Source organism: Agelaius tricolor, unplaced genomic scaffold (assembly GCF_023055355.1).
Source record: "Agelaius tricolor isolate 1412-34295 unplaced genomic scaffold, bAgeTri1.0.p SCAF_1, whole genome shotgun sequence".
Taxonomy (NCBI): domain Eukaryota; kingdom Metazoa; phylum Chordata; class Aves; order Passeriformes; family Icteridae; genus Agelaius; species Agelaius tricolor.
In genome coordinates, this window is record NW_027269261.1 from 26140544 (window position 1) to 26158068 (window position 17525).

A 17525-nucleotide genomic window follows, 5' to 3' on the forward strand; every position below is an offset into this window, starting at 1 on the left:
AAAAATTAAGTCTGAATTTCTTTCTTTGACCATATAAGTCTTGCAAAATTTTGCCAAAACATTCAACATACACATGAATTTTCAATTACCACAATATTGCCTATGTTGGAAAAACTAAGAAAGATATCTCAGTTAAGATATGGCTGAAAATGAAAGATTAATAAACAAAGCTGAAATGCACAGAAACAATCTTTCATTTCATTAAAACCTGTTTGAGGTACTCAGCAGGCAACGTGCTCCATTTGCAATATCAACATGCACATTTGTGAGTTTCCATCATAATGCACAGAGATAACGGATGTATTTTCTACCTAACATTTAATCTTTGTAACTTAGACATGTCTAAGTTCCAAAGATTAAATATTAGGTAGAAAATGATCACACAACTCCAGGCTCTAAAATATCATCTCAGAGTAGCTGTTCTCCCACATTCCTTCAAATAAAGCATGTCCAACAGGTTCCCAGCAAGTAAAAACTGCTACCCCTGCAAAGAATAGGTACTGCTTTGTTTAAAGGACATGTTTGCATGGATATGGAGTTCTTGTATCCATAAAATTAACTGGACTAAGAGTTATGAAAAAGAAATTACTACAACACACAAGGCTAGTATAAAAGGTGAAAGTATTTTGTCTTTACATATAATATCCAACACCTACCAAGACACTTAACACAAGAAAGTACAATTAAGAAAGTACAATTAAGAGAAAACTTAAAAAATTTGTTTATTTTCTGTGCAGATACAGCTGAATCCTGAAGATGATGTTCTTCACCCTCATATTTTCACCCCAAAGTACAGTAACCAGGCAAAGAACAAGGACAAGACAGTCTCCTTCAGTTACAGTTCTGTACCCCTCTAGCAACTTTCTTGATATACATATATCTGGCAAATCAACAGGGGGAAAAAGCCAGTTGAGTTTACAGAAGATCATACATCAAAATGGAAATATCTCACACGGCTGCACCTTGATATTTCATTAGCAATTTTAACAGCATTTCCATTAATAAATGTTTCTATCAACTGCAGTTATGGAAAGTGATATTAATCACAGATTTAAATTAAAAATTACACATAACATGCTTTTTAAAGTTTTTATTGAATGTAGTATTTAAACAATTTCATAAACAACTAAATCATAAAACTGTCTGCTCATGATGCTGCCGATCTTCTATTCCTCCATTTTTCCACATAGACCTTGAGAGGCTCCTATAAACAGAGTGGAATAAACAAGTTCAACCTTGTTTCAGCTGAGAAGTTACTAATTCTGAACAAAGTCTTACATCCTGACAAAATCTATTATTCTCTGTCATGCAAAACTAGATCTGTACTGAAGTCTGTATAATTAGGAGAAATACCAGAGAGAGTGAATAAAAGGAAAAGGAAAACCTTGCCAAAATGCATAATGAAGCTTCTATTACTAAATGCAATAATATAATCAATTTCATTTTAAAATGAAAATACTTTTTAACTTCAATCTGCAATTGTGTCAAAAAAATTGAAACGTTTTTAAAGACCAAGCTGCATTAGAGAAAAAATGAACAGGGAAATGAATCATCCCAGTGACTTTGAAAAAACACTCTTATTTTCACTAGCTACATATAAGAAACAGACATTCTATGTTTTAAATTTACAGTCCAAACAAAAATTCAGATTATAAACTATGTAAAGCTGCAGAAAAAACGCACCATAATCATTGAAAGACTAAACTAAATATTTTGCGCCAAAATTTTCTCCAACTCTTTCCAAATTAAAAATCACATTTATCATGAAGCAATATAGAGAAACAGTATATAGCCAGTCTTTACCAAATTACAGAACTTTTTTTTAGAATATAAAAAGTGGTGAGAAAATTGCAATAAAAAGTTTGTTTAGAGCATGGAAAAGAGAATGTCTTCAAAATCTGCTTAGAAAAAATGGTACTGGTAAACTATTAGTCAAAGGAATGATGCAGAACTATTTGCAATTTTCACAGATTTAATATCATGCTGTTTGTCACCCTCAAGTAATATGTGTTTGCAGTTGCATAGGTATCTTGGCAGGGCAGCTAGAAGCAAAGCTGCAACAGAAAAATAATTCCTACAGTTCTAAAATTCCATCTTACTAGCTCAGCAACTTATACTAGACACAAAACACTAATTAATGAAAACTAGAAGCCATTAATTGTTACTGAAGCACAATTTCTGCATGCCTTTTCAAGTCCAATTGCTCAGAAAAATGCCCCAAGGAGATTTGATAAAGGTACACCTGTAGATGAATCCCTGATAAGGAGGCAGTTTAAATATCATAAGCCCCAAGGGGTTTTATTTCCTCAAGTCAAATCCAATGCAAGATTACCACAGCTCCCACAACACCCAGGACTTCACATATTACCTCCTTTGAGGAATCTCTGCAGAGACCTAGTCCCTATGTAATTATTCATGCAATTTGTTTTATTAATATTGAACATACACAAGTCTGCAGCTCTATTTTTTAATTAGGAAATACTCACAGGGGGTTCAGTGAAAGGGACAGGCTCTCCTACTTTCTTCAGAAAAGTTGCTAAAGATTTCAAAGTGATCTCGTGCAGCTCTACATTCTTCGCTTTTGCTTTCTCATACGTAGCCTTTACAGAAGCAACATCCCCATCCAATTCTGAGGAAAAAAATACAACCCAAAAAATCTCAATGGTTACTTGTTTCTCTTTCCACCTGTTTTCACTCATGCTTAACCATCAACTGCTGCTCAGACATTTGCTTGAGAAGCATTGGGATGAAACTGAAGCGACCCCTGACAGTTTCACTGCTGTCCCCAGGGTCCTAGAAGCAGTACAACAGCTCCTAGCACCTTGTAAACACCAAGGAAGCCATCACGTCCAGTTAAATTCATTCTGCTGCCCTGGAGGGAGAACACAAACACCTGCAGTATGGGAGCTGTCTCAGGTTTTACTTGTTCACATTTGGAAACATCATCTTCACAACCACAGGAGCTATAAAAGCAATGGTTCATAAAGGAAAAAAAAAGCTTTGTGCAGAAATGGATAGCCTGTGTCCCTTTCTCATGAGAAAGAGCTTCCCACTCACATCTGGCAAGTGGCTGAGCTCCTTTTTTAATGTGGGAGGCTACAGCAAAAACTGCATGAAATGACAGCTTAATGAAAGCATAGAAATTGTTAACTTTCTACAACTTTAAAATAGATTTATTGTATGGGAAACACCAACAAAAAGAGCTAATACTTAGATTGATTTAATGGACCACACAATCGTGATTTTACATATTTCTTTTTTCTAAAAGATATACAGCAAAGGATAGTGCATCTCACCAGACTGAAGGAAAGCTAGCTCTGGCAGGGGATCTCATCTCAGGACAAGGACAGGAGTAAAGGTCCTTTTATGTGTTCCATCATGGATGCCTGACAGATGATCAAGCTTCTTTCAGCTGTGATCTATGTTCTACTATATCTTTGCTAAACACAAACAATTATAATTTTATTTGCCCATTTTTTTGTTAATTAGGAACAGTTACCAATTGTGGTAATAACAATCCTCTGCCATGTTTCATAGCCTTTTCTAATTAAAAATAACAATGGCCTGAAAGGAGAAAAGTTTTGAGTGAAGAAATTAATGTTAATACAGGGTTGGATTTGGTGCAAAACAAGAAAGCATGTTTGAAAGTTTACTACTAACTTTAAAATTAAAAAAACCCACCAACTTTGATTTTAAAGATCTTATTTCTACCTCTCATGGCTAGAGCACAATCTAAGCCTTCTCATTTTCAGTTGTGCTAAATATTTTGCTGATGATTCTTTTAATGGTCAAATGATCAAAGTCTCACACAGGTAAGATGCTTGCACAGAATGACCTGGGAACAGCTTTTAAAACTCTTCATGCTGGTACTGAGTGTCTCCTCTAGAACCTGCTAGGAGCCAGGTACATCTCTGCCTGAAGAGAGTACAGCCAGCATCTGTTCATACAGAGTGTAGCTTCACTGTTCAATACACTCTCACCACTGTTGTAGGTATAGCAGGGCAAGTGATAGATTCTCTGCAATCTCTTTATGAAACTGCTATACCATCATGCAGTTAGGAAGGATAGTGAAAAGCTTAGCTTACTTACAGAATTTTTACTAAAGTAAAAGCAGCAAAACACTAATGGCAGCATAAAGCAGCAAGTACAGTGCTGGTGACAAAAGGGCAATTTTTTGTTTTATGAAAACATGTTAAAAAACTTACCCTGCTGTGAACCTGAACCTATCTGTTACAGGGCTAAACAATTTTGGTAGTGATTGCTCTTTGCAGTATTACTAAACAAGCAAATTTTCTAAGTTAGATAACACATCATAGCACTTCTACAACTTGATTCAAATAAGTACGTTTGTATTCCTTTAACACCATATCTTGGATTTGTGTTTGAAGTATTTTACCTAATTATTCCTATTTATCTCCTCTGTGATAGGCTGGTGCACAAAGGCTTCTGTCCTCGTTCTTTTTTGCTTGTAAGACGTGTGAAAAGGATTTACTCCCTGTTATAAAACTAGAGGACAGTATCAGAGTACACAAGGCAAAGGACTCTACAGCACAGAGATACCAGTGTTGCCATAGGAGCTGTATGTCCCGATTTTTCAAGAGTGAGCCTTGCAAATAAACATACATAAACAAAAAACTTGACTTTTTTAGAGGTGCTCTCTTCTGACTTCAGCTATAAAGAGAACTGATAAGTATTTCAACTATTTATGTAAATTCAAATGCAGACATCTGGAATACTAACTTTGGCTACATTATAAGATGTATAAATAATTTACACTAATAACAATAAGATCGTTTCACATTACTGATTAAACAAATCACTTATGATTTTGAAACAGACACACACACATAAAAGGAACCAATATTACAACATGTTTTGGGGGGAAAAAAGCTACATTCATTTTAAAAGCCATTAATTTCTACAGCATTTTTCCCCATGGGTTAGGATGGATTCTTTCTTATTCCATGAAGCCTCTACTTAAGGTTCTAAGTAAAGGATTCACGGCTTGTGTCAGCTGGTTGCTCTTTCATCCTAACAGCCAGGACAACACACAGACCCAACAGACTGAAACAAGAAAAACCTCAGATAACCCCTGCACCTCTTTATGACTTGAACTGTAAAGTAAGGGCTTGCATGACCTTTCTGAATGTCTCCAGAGCTCTCACTAAAACACTGTTCCAAGGAGCATTGCTTACCATAACATCTCAAGAGGTACCGGTACACCACTGCTGGATCGAGATGCTCAGGAATCAGTTCTACAAGTGCCTCAATCCTCTTTGCCTGTGAGATTTAATGCACATACAAAAAAACCCATGAACTTGAAATCTTAAAGAACAAAATGAAGTCACCAAATTCAGAACAGTGATTGCACAGTTTTAAAGTGAAATAAACTGTACTGGTAACAAAGAATAGACTGTGTGACTAGAAGTATATACAATAATTTCCTTCCCAAAATGTTGCAGATATGAAATAGTAAAAGAAATTTAGCACAAAATGCAATTAATGCAATAAGGATCTAAAATCCATACTCAAGAATGCTAAACATTAGTGTATTTTTTTTTCTTCAAGTAGACAATTGATGTTTCAATAAAAATATGGCAAGATTACAACCAATTTAGGAAAACTGCAAAACACTCAGCATCCTTCAATGACCCAGAGGTCACTGGCAGCTATGATCAATGCTTAAAAGGAGTCAGTTCACTAACTGATGTGCTTAAATTTGGAACCTCCTTCCCTCAGCCTCTGATTGCAGTTCCAAAAATGCTTAGGTTTTAAATCAAAAGAAGTTTACTGAAATGAAGAACATCTTTATCACACACCACCAACTTTGATGTGTTAGTAAAATTTCAGCTTGATGAGCTGGGAAACTTGCACATTTTTAGTTCCTTCTTATATACACCAAACAATAGTATTTACCACATTATATTTATCATCATCACTTCAAGAGAAGAACTTTAAATCTACTAGCATTTAATGGCAATTCCCACAAAACATAAATGTGCATTTGACTCATGTGAAAAAAACATTTATTCTAGTTTGTGTGCTAGATGTCCCTGATGCTGCTCCTCTATGAAAGAGAAATCCAGATGGTTTTGCTTGGGTGTGTATTTCAGGGTTTTTTGGTTGCTGTTCAGTGTTGGGTTTGAGGGGTGGGGGTTGTTTAATTTTTTGTGTGTTCTAAGGCTTTTTTGTGTGGGCTGGAGTTTCTTTGTTGGCCTTTGGATTTGTATTTTATTTGTTTTGGGGTTATTTTGTTTACTTTAAGGGGGCAATAGGAGGAGGGAGGGATAGGAGTAGAGCAAGCATATAAACAGCATTTCAAATTACAGGGAATGAGGAGAAAGTCAGGAATCTAAACAGATGCTCCAACTAGATACATGTCCAAACCACCATAACAAGTATTATGAAATGTGTCTTTTAATGTAAACACAGAGGCATTTTATCATCAGAGAGAGGCTGAGGTTTTAACTTGCATTTGTATTTGTACAATGTAGCCAATAAAACAAGGACTTTCAGGTTGTGATACTGAACTGGATAATGCAGTAAAACATTCTAAGCACAATGTTTGTAGGATGTACAGTGTAACATGGAAAATGCAGGAAATAACTGAAACAACAGAAAAATATTAAGTACACCCTGCTTTCCATCATGCTCCATAATATAAACTGTTCTTTAAATATAACCACCTCTGCAAATTAACCTCCCCCCTCCCCAAGAAACCCAGTAAAGCTGTCAACTGTGAAGTTCAAAACACTTTAACAAAGGTTGATGAAATAGTATTTTGCAACATACGAAACTGTATATGTGAAAAAAATATTGTACCTGTCCAGGTTGAGATGCTGCTCTAGCCAAAAAACGTCCAAAAGTTCTCTTCTCCTGAACTATTGCACCCCACCTCTGAAGACAAAGAAATGATTAATGTAGCAGACATAAGTAGGTTACTGTTAAACAAAATTACCAAGGTGAAAATTTCCAATTACAGATGCTTAAAACAATATACTAACATATTACCAATTTATAAGGTAAATAATTGAATATTAGGTTGACAAGAAAACAAAAAAACCAATCACAAACCAAGTTCATTTAATGCACTTCGCTGGTAAACATTTTTAAATGGTAGGGATAAAGTTTGTTTAAAACAATAGGGGAAAGAATTAAACTAATACTTCAAATATACCACAAAAACGAGGTTTAGGACTGCAAAAGAATGAAAAAGAGAAACACTATTCCTCTCCAATTATACTGCCAAGCATTCACAAGTGAGCTAGGGATCATAAGGTTAATTATACATTTAATAAGGTGTCAGGGAGATAACTGCTCGTTTCTTTATAAAAATTAAAATGTACAAAGCAAGTTCTCTTTAAAGTATAATTACCTACACTTATGCATACAAAGGACTGATTTCAATCTCTCTATTTTATAAAAGGCTTTAACTGCAATAGACAGGGTTTGAGAAAGAGAAGTTGAACTTAAAAAAGTTTGAGACAGACCAGATAAAAATCAAAAATTGATCTTACTTTAGAAACAAGGACAAAATAAAATATACAAGACAATATTAAGTGTGTGTTCCTCAAAGATGTCAGTGTTAGAACTCTTAAAAATGCAGAGTGTGGTTTTTTTTACCAGCTGTGTGATATCAGTACCAAAATGCACAGGAAAAAGAGAATATTGTGCATATGAAAACACATACCATGATTTTCCTATATTCAACTAGTATTGTAGACATTTGCAAACAAGAAAATTTGGGTAATGCCATTATGAATATTCTGAATAAGTAATATGTTTACAAGCTCTTTAAAGTCCAGGTGAAAAGGTGTGAAGGTTCCTTTCTTTAGGCATACAGACAAGAAGTGGCTCTATGGTGCTAAATAGGGGCAAAGCACTGATGAGAGGAACTTGCAATATTTTATTACCAGTTCTAGCCATTCTCACCTACTGCCAGTAACTGCTCTGAGAGGAAAGAGTCTAGTTTGAGAAATGTTATCCACAGCTCCCTTTCATGCTGAAATATCAAATCCCTTCCGACTCTCATCAGAAAAAGCATTCTCCCTCCAGACAGTAACACACACTGCAGCTGTTCCATAAACTTTTAAATAGACTCTTAGATGCATTTCTGAAACCAAGGAGTCTTCATGTATATACTAATATTTTAGATTACAAGCAAAATATTTCATTTAGATTGTTGTTTAATTTCCAAAATATAACAATGCAGAGTGACTATTCCTATCCTCCAGTTGGTGGATTCCTATTAGTGGAACACTGGATCCACACAGCAGTCACAAACGTTTAACACAGCTCAAAGTTTTTCCTGAGCCATAAAATCCCCTATTTTTCTTCTAGACACAGACGTTCCAACTCAAGCTTACCTGTAAATATGCACTTATAACAAGGTATTTTTAAATTGTCCATTAAGATACAATGTATACAAGGTTATTTCAAGTACCCTATAGAGCCATGAATTTAATTCTAACAGATGCTCTTGTAACAAGTTTCAGGAATATATACATGTATATTATTCCATGTTCTGGAAAATTTTAGGAATACTATCATTTTACTTAAAAATGAAAAAAACTTTATCTTCACAAAAGAAAAAAAAGTACCCAATTTTCATTTACTCATTCCATGTCAAGCAAAGAGCAATCAAAGAGCAATCAATAAATCAGAAAGAGTGGAATAACTTGAGAATTTTTTGCATTTTGATGTTTCAAGCTATATAGCAAGAGGGTTTTATTGCAAAATTGTAGTCTCCTTTTCATTTAATATTCAAATGACCAGTTAGGCAAAGCCCTACATAAAGTAAGGGAATTACAAGGAATACACCTCACACTGCAGCAGAAGTAATAGAACAGCTTTGTTGGTAGTGTCTTGGAATATCATAAAATATGTCATGGATGAAGCAGAGCTTTTTCTTTAAGAGTTTAAAATACTTAGGAACTGGTAAATGAGTAGCATGCACTATCAGGAGATGATAAGAGGCCCTGATTTGAGGCAGGAGCTTATGCACACATCAGTCTGACTGCTGGACTGTCACCTGCTTGGATGAGCCTCCTGACAGAGCCTGTTCCCAGCACCCACAGCTCATCCCACTCTTGCTTGGCTTGTCTTTAGCTCGGCACAAATGCAGCTGTCTCAATTCCTAACTCAGCTGAGACTGTGACCCAGAGACCAACATTTGGGGTTTAATGCATCTGTGACAAATAGAAAGCAAATTCAGCTCTTAATAAGCCCTGAATACAATATATACAATATTACAGCCAAGTGAAGTAAAGTCCATGACAAGCAATTATTGCCTGCTTGTTTTGCAAACTGTACAGCTGTAAGATATCATGTTTAAAGCACTTAAGAAATTAGGTGAGCAGTTGCAAGGAAATGGTTTGCAAGAAACAACTGACATCTAACAGAGAACTTGGAGAAAAAATATTTGCAATATACAAATACTTGCTTTATTTCCTTCGTGTTACTGGAAGACAAAAACCACCCCTGACTCTGGCACCGCTACTCTCAGCACTAGAGCATGAGCCCATGGTTTAGTGTAAAGTGTGCACTGCTACTCACACTGTAATTCAAATGCATCCCAGCAGCTGCACAACATCTCTTTGTGACAATTTCTCAGTTAACCTTTGGAGAGCTCTGAGCATTTCTGTTCCTCTTGTTATGTCATTACCTGTATCAACGATCTGGCATCATCCACTCTGCCTGCAGCGATATACTGAAGGAAAAGATCTGTGACAGGTCTGTACATTCCACACTGACTGGCCACTCGTTCTGCCATCGCACCAACTGCAAAATGATGGGTACATGAGGAAAAGCTTGGATTGAAAAGCTGCTTTTGTAAACTTCACAGGCATGATTTATGCTGACTGAGCAGGTTTTATGTGTAATAGCTCTTTCATAACACCTCTGTCGAGTCAGAATATTTAAATATCATTGCAATTAACTTACATTTTTCCAAAGCTGGTTCTAATCCTTCCTCAGACACCTTTCTTAACAAATAGGAAATACTTTTGACAGCTTGATCAGGATTCTGTGCACCAGAGATAAGCAGAGGCTCAAGGTATTTCACAGCAGCATCAAGGTCATTGCTAGGAAAAGAGATTGAACTGGCTCAGTTTCTGAAATCAAGATTTCTAAACCTAAAGAAGCAATTAAAATGAAGTTTTTGTTTTCTACATCAAGCTTGTATTTACCAGGAATAGTTGATGAAAAAACATTGACCAAAAAAATTTATTCATTCAGATATTGTAAACATGAAACAATTTATGACTGAATGAATAAATCAATTAATAAGTTTAAATGGCCTTTGACCTGTGCAAAGTTTAGGTATTTTGGACACACTTTATTCCTCATTAAGAAAGAAGAGTTCAGCTAGCTGCTTTAGGAAAATGCATCCTGCAAATCTAGAAGGCAAAATCTAAACATTAACAGAGGGTATCTCAATAATTAATGCATGCAATTTAAGTATTTTTATGCAATGTAATTAATTATTTACCTGATTTTTCCCACGCCTGCCCTTTTGGATGCAAAAGACAATACTAAATGTCATTTGGTCATTACATCTATATGCTTTTAATCTTAAGGTTTAAATATAGCAAATGCTAATAAAATAATGCAAGAAGTATTCACCAAAGTGTAAACTCTCATTCCAGCATTCTAAAAAGTTCAAATGACAACATCTCTTACCAGTCCACTGTAAAACCTAATTAAATTGAAAAAGAAAACTGAGCACAACGAATGCTTTTAGGTGAAGCAGCAGTACAGCACATGTGAAAGCTATGAAAAATGCTTTGAAAACTGAATCAGAAACACAGAACTACCAATAAATGAACATTGTATTGGAAATACCAGTAAGAATCTGTTTTTCAAAGTTATAAAGATAGAGATTACAAGGTATTTAAGAATATATAGGGTGCATATTATTGTCATGGTTTGAAGCTGGCACAACGCCAGTGCCCCCATGAGAATACACTCTCCCTGGTGTCTGCTGTGAGATGTGACCAGGAATAAGCAAAGCAGGCCCCCACTTAGAAATAAAGAAAAGAAAAACTTTATTAACTAAACTACAACTCTAAGTAACAAGAAACACAGGGAAAAAGAAAACCTTCCAAAAGCATTTCCTCCTCCTCCCCCCCCATAATTCCAATACATCCATCCCCCAAATTATCGACTCTCGGTCCGGCACCACCCTTTAGATAATCAATCCTCAGTTCATCCAGAGGAGAGGAGTCCTTCTTGTGCCATAGGCTTCCCCTGGAAACACCCTTGAAACCTCGTGTGTTTCCGTGTCACTCGTGGCACCGCCCAGAGAACATCTGCCATCGTGACCTCTTCCTGCCATGTCCAGTGATCTCACCACTGCGCATGGACCAGAGCTGCTTCTAGGGTTGCTCTTTTAAGGATGCTCTGTCCCATTCCAAACAGAGCACAGTCTCTCCTTTGGGACACCTGTCCCCCCCAGATTTCACCCCCTGGGGCCAAGGGGGTCTCAACACTGAACTCTCTTGGCTCTGAGCCATTGCCTCCCCCTGGATGCAGTCTCTGTGTCACAGGAAACATGGTTCTGTCCATGGCTATAAGAAGAAGAGTCCAGCTAAGGCCACTCCATCATCTCTTCCCACCTAAGATTCTTCTCTACTCTTCTGACATCTTCCACTTGCCCAGACCTTCACACTTGCACATTTCCTTCTTCACCTCATCTCTATCTCTCTTCTAGGAAAGGTTAATGTTCTGCAAAGTTTTCATTGTCCAAAAAAGGGTTAAAAGCTTGGGCTCTGTGGCCGGACACCTTCTCACTGCACCCCCCCCCTTCTCCTTCTCAGCCGTGCTGCCGGCACATGTTACAAGTTCCAAGGTAGCACAGTCCCAAGCACAGGCTGTACTCTCTCTCTCTCTCTCCTGGGGGGGGCTGCCCGGTGCCTCCTGGTGCTTCTCCCACCCTTCCATCCTCGGGGCCTCTTCACCTCCCATCTCTGTCCAAGGCCCAGCCTACCTCACCCGGCTGCATGGCTTCCCCCTCCATCCGCATGGCTGCCCTCCATCCGGCAGCAGCTGGACTGGGGAGAGATCCGAACTCTTTCCTCACCGGAAACCGAGAGAGGGTTTCCTGGGAATGCTCTGCTTTTAACCCCTGTGTTCTCAGAGGCGTATCCATGCCCCAGTGGCCACACCAGGTGCCAATACTAAAATCCAAAACCTACTGGTGACCACAGCATATCCCAGAAAACTTAACTTTCTCTCAAACCACGACATTAATTAACACTGCTCAGTCTTTTCATACATCAAGTTAGTTTTGGTATGGGAAAAGTTGGTGCTCTACCTGCATGCAACCATTTATTTATTTATACTTGTCACCAAACTCCATCTTAAGAGCACAGCCTGACTTTGCAACACTTTTATGACATGGAAATACAGGAAAATTGGCATCTTATAACACAAATAATGAAGTGTCTCTCCCATCTGAAGTATTTTGTTTACGTTCAAGTCCATGCACTACAACTGTGTGCCAAGGACCACTGGGATCTGCTCCCTGTGATCTGGCATGCCTGAGGCAACCAGGAATCTGCACTACAGTGCAGTGCAGTGCAGGAATCTGCACTACAGAGCTCTACAGCTTTCCTGCCAAGCCAGGCACAGGAGGTCCACCCAACAAAACTAGTTTGAAATGAAACAACAGAATATGTAGGATTCCTGAAGACTGGTCCCTGCAAAGTGTATTTGAGAAGCTGACCTTGCCCTCTCTCCTCCAGGTGCTTCCTCATGCAGTTTTACACAAAGGATAAACCAGCACAGTACCAATGTATCAACTAAACCAGAAATGCACATAGAGCACAATACTGAACAAAGAGCTGAATCACAGGATTCTAAGAAGTGTGGGGATAACTGTGATAACTAAACTGTGGCCTAAAGCATCAGCCAAGCTTTTTTAGTTCTTACTGGAAAGACCTCACTCCGCAGATACACATCTGGCTTTCCCATTTTGAAGGTAAAGACAGTAATAGTTCAAGAATATATTGCCATTTCAACTGTTGGAACAGGTAGTAGATTTTTCTTTCCAACAAACAACAACAACAAAATATATATATATTTAATATATATTTATATAATCTCTGGGTGCTACGTTTGATGAAGTAATTCCATTTTACCTTCAGATTTCATAGAGCTTTTGATCTAACGCTGAGGAAACACTTTACATGCACCTTGGAACAAAGGTATCAAATTACAGCACCAAAAAAGACCTTAATGCTTCACAGTTATTATATCTCTATTTCATTAATTTTTCAACCCCAAATTTGTATGGGAGCCAATACCAGAACAGAACTGCACACTATACTCAACTAGAATTTCAACATCTGGGACACTGTAAAAATGGAAACAGAATGAAATGGATAATGCAAGAGATTTCCCAGCACATTGCAGAAAAGAATTAAATACACAGTCCTAGAAATACTTACCTTTTTGTATGAGCCAATGCAATTGCATTAGAGATTAGTGAGTCAGGTAAACGAATGGATTTTGTGACGTCTCCCAGGATGTTTTCAAGTACTTGCAGGTTCTTTAGGTCTCCTTTTTCTGCCAGGGCCTGAATGAGAGCAGTAGCTGCTGCTCTAGTAGGCAACACACCACTGTCAAGCATTCCTTTTAAAACAGCTAAGGCATCTAACAATGGTAAAGAAATAAGGGAAACAGAAATCAGACTTTAGTTCAGAAAGCACCATGCTGCTGGTATCATTAATCCTACCCATTTAAAATAAGTACAGAAAAAAAATTTCTTTAAGCCCTGCAATCACTAGAGTGAATTCTAACTTGAATACATATACACAAATAAAAACTCTCAACAATAATTTAGATTGAAAGGCTGTAATATCTCATAATAAGAAGTATTAAGCTACTTTCAACATTGAAATAATTTGTTTTTAACCAGCTCAAGGAAAGCAGGCATGTCATAAATATTCTCTCTTATGATTTTGAAGTCCTGACTCTCTTCTTCCCCAAACTGCAAGCAATTTCCTTTACTAAAAACAAAAAATGTTGTATATTTAAGAATAAATATAGCGAAAAATGTAGTTCATTATAGAAACTGATGAATTATAATACTGAGATTTCTCTTTTTGAGTGTGCATGAAAGCTTTGTTTTCCCAAATTTAATTTTTAAATAGAATTATGGGATACAAGTTTCCTTGCAAGAACAAAAACCAAGAACTCAACCCTTACCTCAGAAACTCCTAAGATTATAGCAATTACATGTTAAAAACCCACAAGGTCAATCTCCTGTCCATCTGCCACAAATTCCCCAAACCCACAGCTGATGAAGTCACCCTCGTTTCTCCAAGCAGAATTCTTGTCAATTTATGTTATCCATGAGCAAACACACACAGAAAGACATGCCCCTCTGGTAAAAATCTCTTATTCCTTACCAGCACAGGCAGGATTAATCACAGATGATAATTATAATACCAAGGGATAACACTCCTAGCATAATATACACCCACATGAACTCCACAGCATTGCCATTCCAATTCAATATGCAGGTACTGCAGAAATCAAGTGTTACCCTTTACATGAGAGGAAGCAAAAAACATTCTTTATGCTTAGGCTTCCTTCACAGGAAGTTTTTTTCTGCCCCATATTCTTCTTTTTAGGGAAAATAAGGAGGAATACATGGGGGGTGGGAAAGGAAGATTCACAACATTTAACAAGCAATCTCAGAAGACATGCCAAGTTCAAATTCTCTCCTAACTCGGGTGCAGACCTCCCTCTAGCACAGAGTGCAACCAGCCTTCTCAAGAACAAGGACAGAGAAAGATTTGAAAGCTGAGTATGTGCAGAACAACTGCAAGAAGTAAGGTACTAGTAGCATAGTGGATAATTGTGCAGGTAACTATATGCTTGTGAAAACCAACCATGCATCTTTCAAAATAAACTTCTATAAACTCTGCAAATTTCCTACCACGACATTCTAATTCTGACTCTTTAAAGTAACCTGGTTTTTACCAAGTTCTTGCTAGAAGATATCAGAGCTCTTAGGAGTACACTTTAGTACCTCCATAAAACCTTTTAACTGCACCACATTACACAGCAAAGAATGCTGATGAACTAAATGAGGTATGTAAGTGGTAAAAAGCAAGCAGGTTTTACACAAGTGAAAGCCATCACAGGATGCAGGTCAAATGGAGCTCACCAACAAAAGACTACAAAAACACCATGCCAAAAATGTTTTGGGTAATCTGTGAGCCTTATTTGGGTAATCTGTGGGCCTAATTTGTGAGCCTTAGAAAATGACCTGTATGGCTGAAATACTCAGTAACTTGCATTTTCAAGGCTTCACTTAGACAAAGACAAGTAGTATATCTCAAATTAAAATAGAAACAAGGATTAAGTGTGACTATTCAATAAAATTGTTAGATAAAGCTTGTTCAATGCACAAGAGATAAGAAAATATAATTTTGCAAAGTAATGTAATTCCACAAGATTGAGAAACTTTGCATTGTGCAAAAAGTGAGATTTTTAGAGTACAACAAGGAAGAGAGTTGATGTAACAGGATTTTGTATGCTAGCTAAAAGAATCCCAGTGCAAGAGACTAGCAACATCACTGATATAGAAACATCACTGATGTTCTGAAGAAGGGAAGACTTTTTGTGTGCAATATTCAGGAAGAACTGGTAAAATTTATGGCATATTAGAGAAGAAAGCAGAGAAGATTTATGAGAATAAAATCAGACAGGAAAGTCAGGCGAAGGCCTTGAAAGCAGCAAAAAAAGATCTGCCAAGAGCAAAAGGAGCAATGGCATTCATCACAAATACTTCAGTGGATGACACCTGCCAATGACATGAAACTGGAGACTGAAAGAGGAAGAAGACAGGTTTATCAGCCACAGGAAACAAAGAGTACAAGTGAGAAGATGTGTCTAAATGCTCATCTTTAGTATTTTAATGTAGCTGATGTTACATGGGTATGAGTTACTAGCACAGCTATGTATGATGGAGTTAACTAAAATGAAATGATGGTAGAATCAAAAGTGGATTTTCTGAATTTGTGCGTAGTTGCTTTAATGCCTAAAGGTACTGACAAAAATAGGTACCAACACTGTACGTAGCCTTGCATGGAGATAAAAGATGTTGCCCTGCATGTACAACTACTTGCATGCAGAGTTTTCCTCTATCACAAGACTTCTACAGCCCAACTACAGAAGTAGGACATAACTCTGTGGAGCTGATCTCTAGGCTGCAAAGCAGCCAATGCTGAGGACTAAAATAAAACAACTGTAAACTTTATGCACCATCTTGTTGGGTACCCTTACGTATTCTTCAGCCACCATTTTCTTCACTATCATCATTGTTACATTAAAAAGAAAACCAAACAGAGTATTTTGTTACTGTTGGTATTGAGAACTATTTAAAAGTATTTGATTAAGTTTTTAAATCAATATTATAATCATTTAGTTCACAATCATGCACATTTAACAGTCAATTTAACTCATCTGGTATCTCACACAACCAACACAATATGCAAGAAACAACTGCTGGGAATTGTTTCAGATGCTCTAAAGTATGTTAATTTCCAAAGCAAAATGACTTGTGCTGTGAATTTTAACGCACTTGAAAGCCTGTACTTTCTCTCGTTCTGGAGCACAAATTTTGCATGTCTGAAGAGCTGTGATTCATCTTAAGAAAACCCATCTTGTGTTAAATGGAATGGAAACTGGACTAAGTGGTCAAATGACAAGTACATTCATATTCAAGCTGTATTATAAATGCATGTACAGTAATTTACGTCTCTCAGCTACCACAAAAGGCTCTTGATAAGCAGGTAATTTGCTAAATGGACTCCTTTATCCAAGTATTCGAAGGGCGTTACAAGAAAAATCTGCAGAGGCATTAATGTGACGTAAAGGTCAAGCATTGTGACATACCTTTCAAATAATCCCGCCTAACTTGCGATATGATGAGGAGGCTGCTGGCAGCACTGTTCAGTGTGAAGCCCTTGATGTGGGTCTCAGCACTAAAAGAAGCAGACATTTAGAAAGGAATTACTGACATGCTTCTGATACGATAATAAATGGTTGAGCACCAAGGTGAAATTATAAAAACTACTGTTCGTATGTTAAAAATATTGCTGCAAAATATCGACCTGGAGACAGCTTTTGTGTTATCCTGTCAATGGTTATAGAAGGATAATTTTTTTTTGCATTCTGACAGATGACAAAGTTGGAAGTGAGCAACAAAAGAAACAAAGTACAAGATTTTTTTTAAACAATCGGTTCAGATTCTTGAATGCTGACATATTAGATGACTAAAATAACTGCATGCCCTGCATTGTTCTGTTGTATCCTAGGCTGGATACTTTTTCTTCTTTTTTCAATAGTCACCATAATTATAAAATATAAAACTATTCTTTCAGCAATAAAAATGAAACATTTATTTTCAGCACTGTATATTTTAAACATAAACTAAAGCATATTATGAACTAACACCATATCATTTGGTTGATTAATTTTCAAATTTCTGTCATCTAGATGTATACAGGTTT

General features: G+C 36.9%; 1 protein-coding gene across 1 annotated transcript in view; it reads right to left on the bottom strand.

The window, feature by feature from the left end:
- Positions 1-692: 692 nt before the first annotated feature.
- The window catches only part of LRPPRC (leucine rich pentatricopeptide repeat containing), an 88051-nt gene continuing 71218 nt past the window's right edge, over positions 693-17525 (bottom strand). Inside the window, exons 31-38 of the mRNA XM_071427422.1 lie at positions 16909-16997; positions 13449-13653; positions 9943-10082; positions 9665-9780; positions 6823-6897; positions 5196-5280; positions 2487-2629; positions 693-1204 (exon numbers count right to left, since the gene is read on the bottom strand). Coding sequence (XP_071283523.1) covers positions 1148-1204; positions 2487-2629; positions 5196-5280; positions 6823-6897; positions 9665-9780; positions 9943-10082; positions 13449-13653; positions 16909-16997 — 910 coding nt within the window. The 3' untranslated portion in view covers positions 693-1147. The remainder of the gene's footprint in view (positions 1205-2486; positions 2630-5195; positions 5281-6822; positions 6898-9664; positions 9781-9942; positions 10083-13448; positions 13654-16908; positions 16998-17525) is intronic.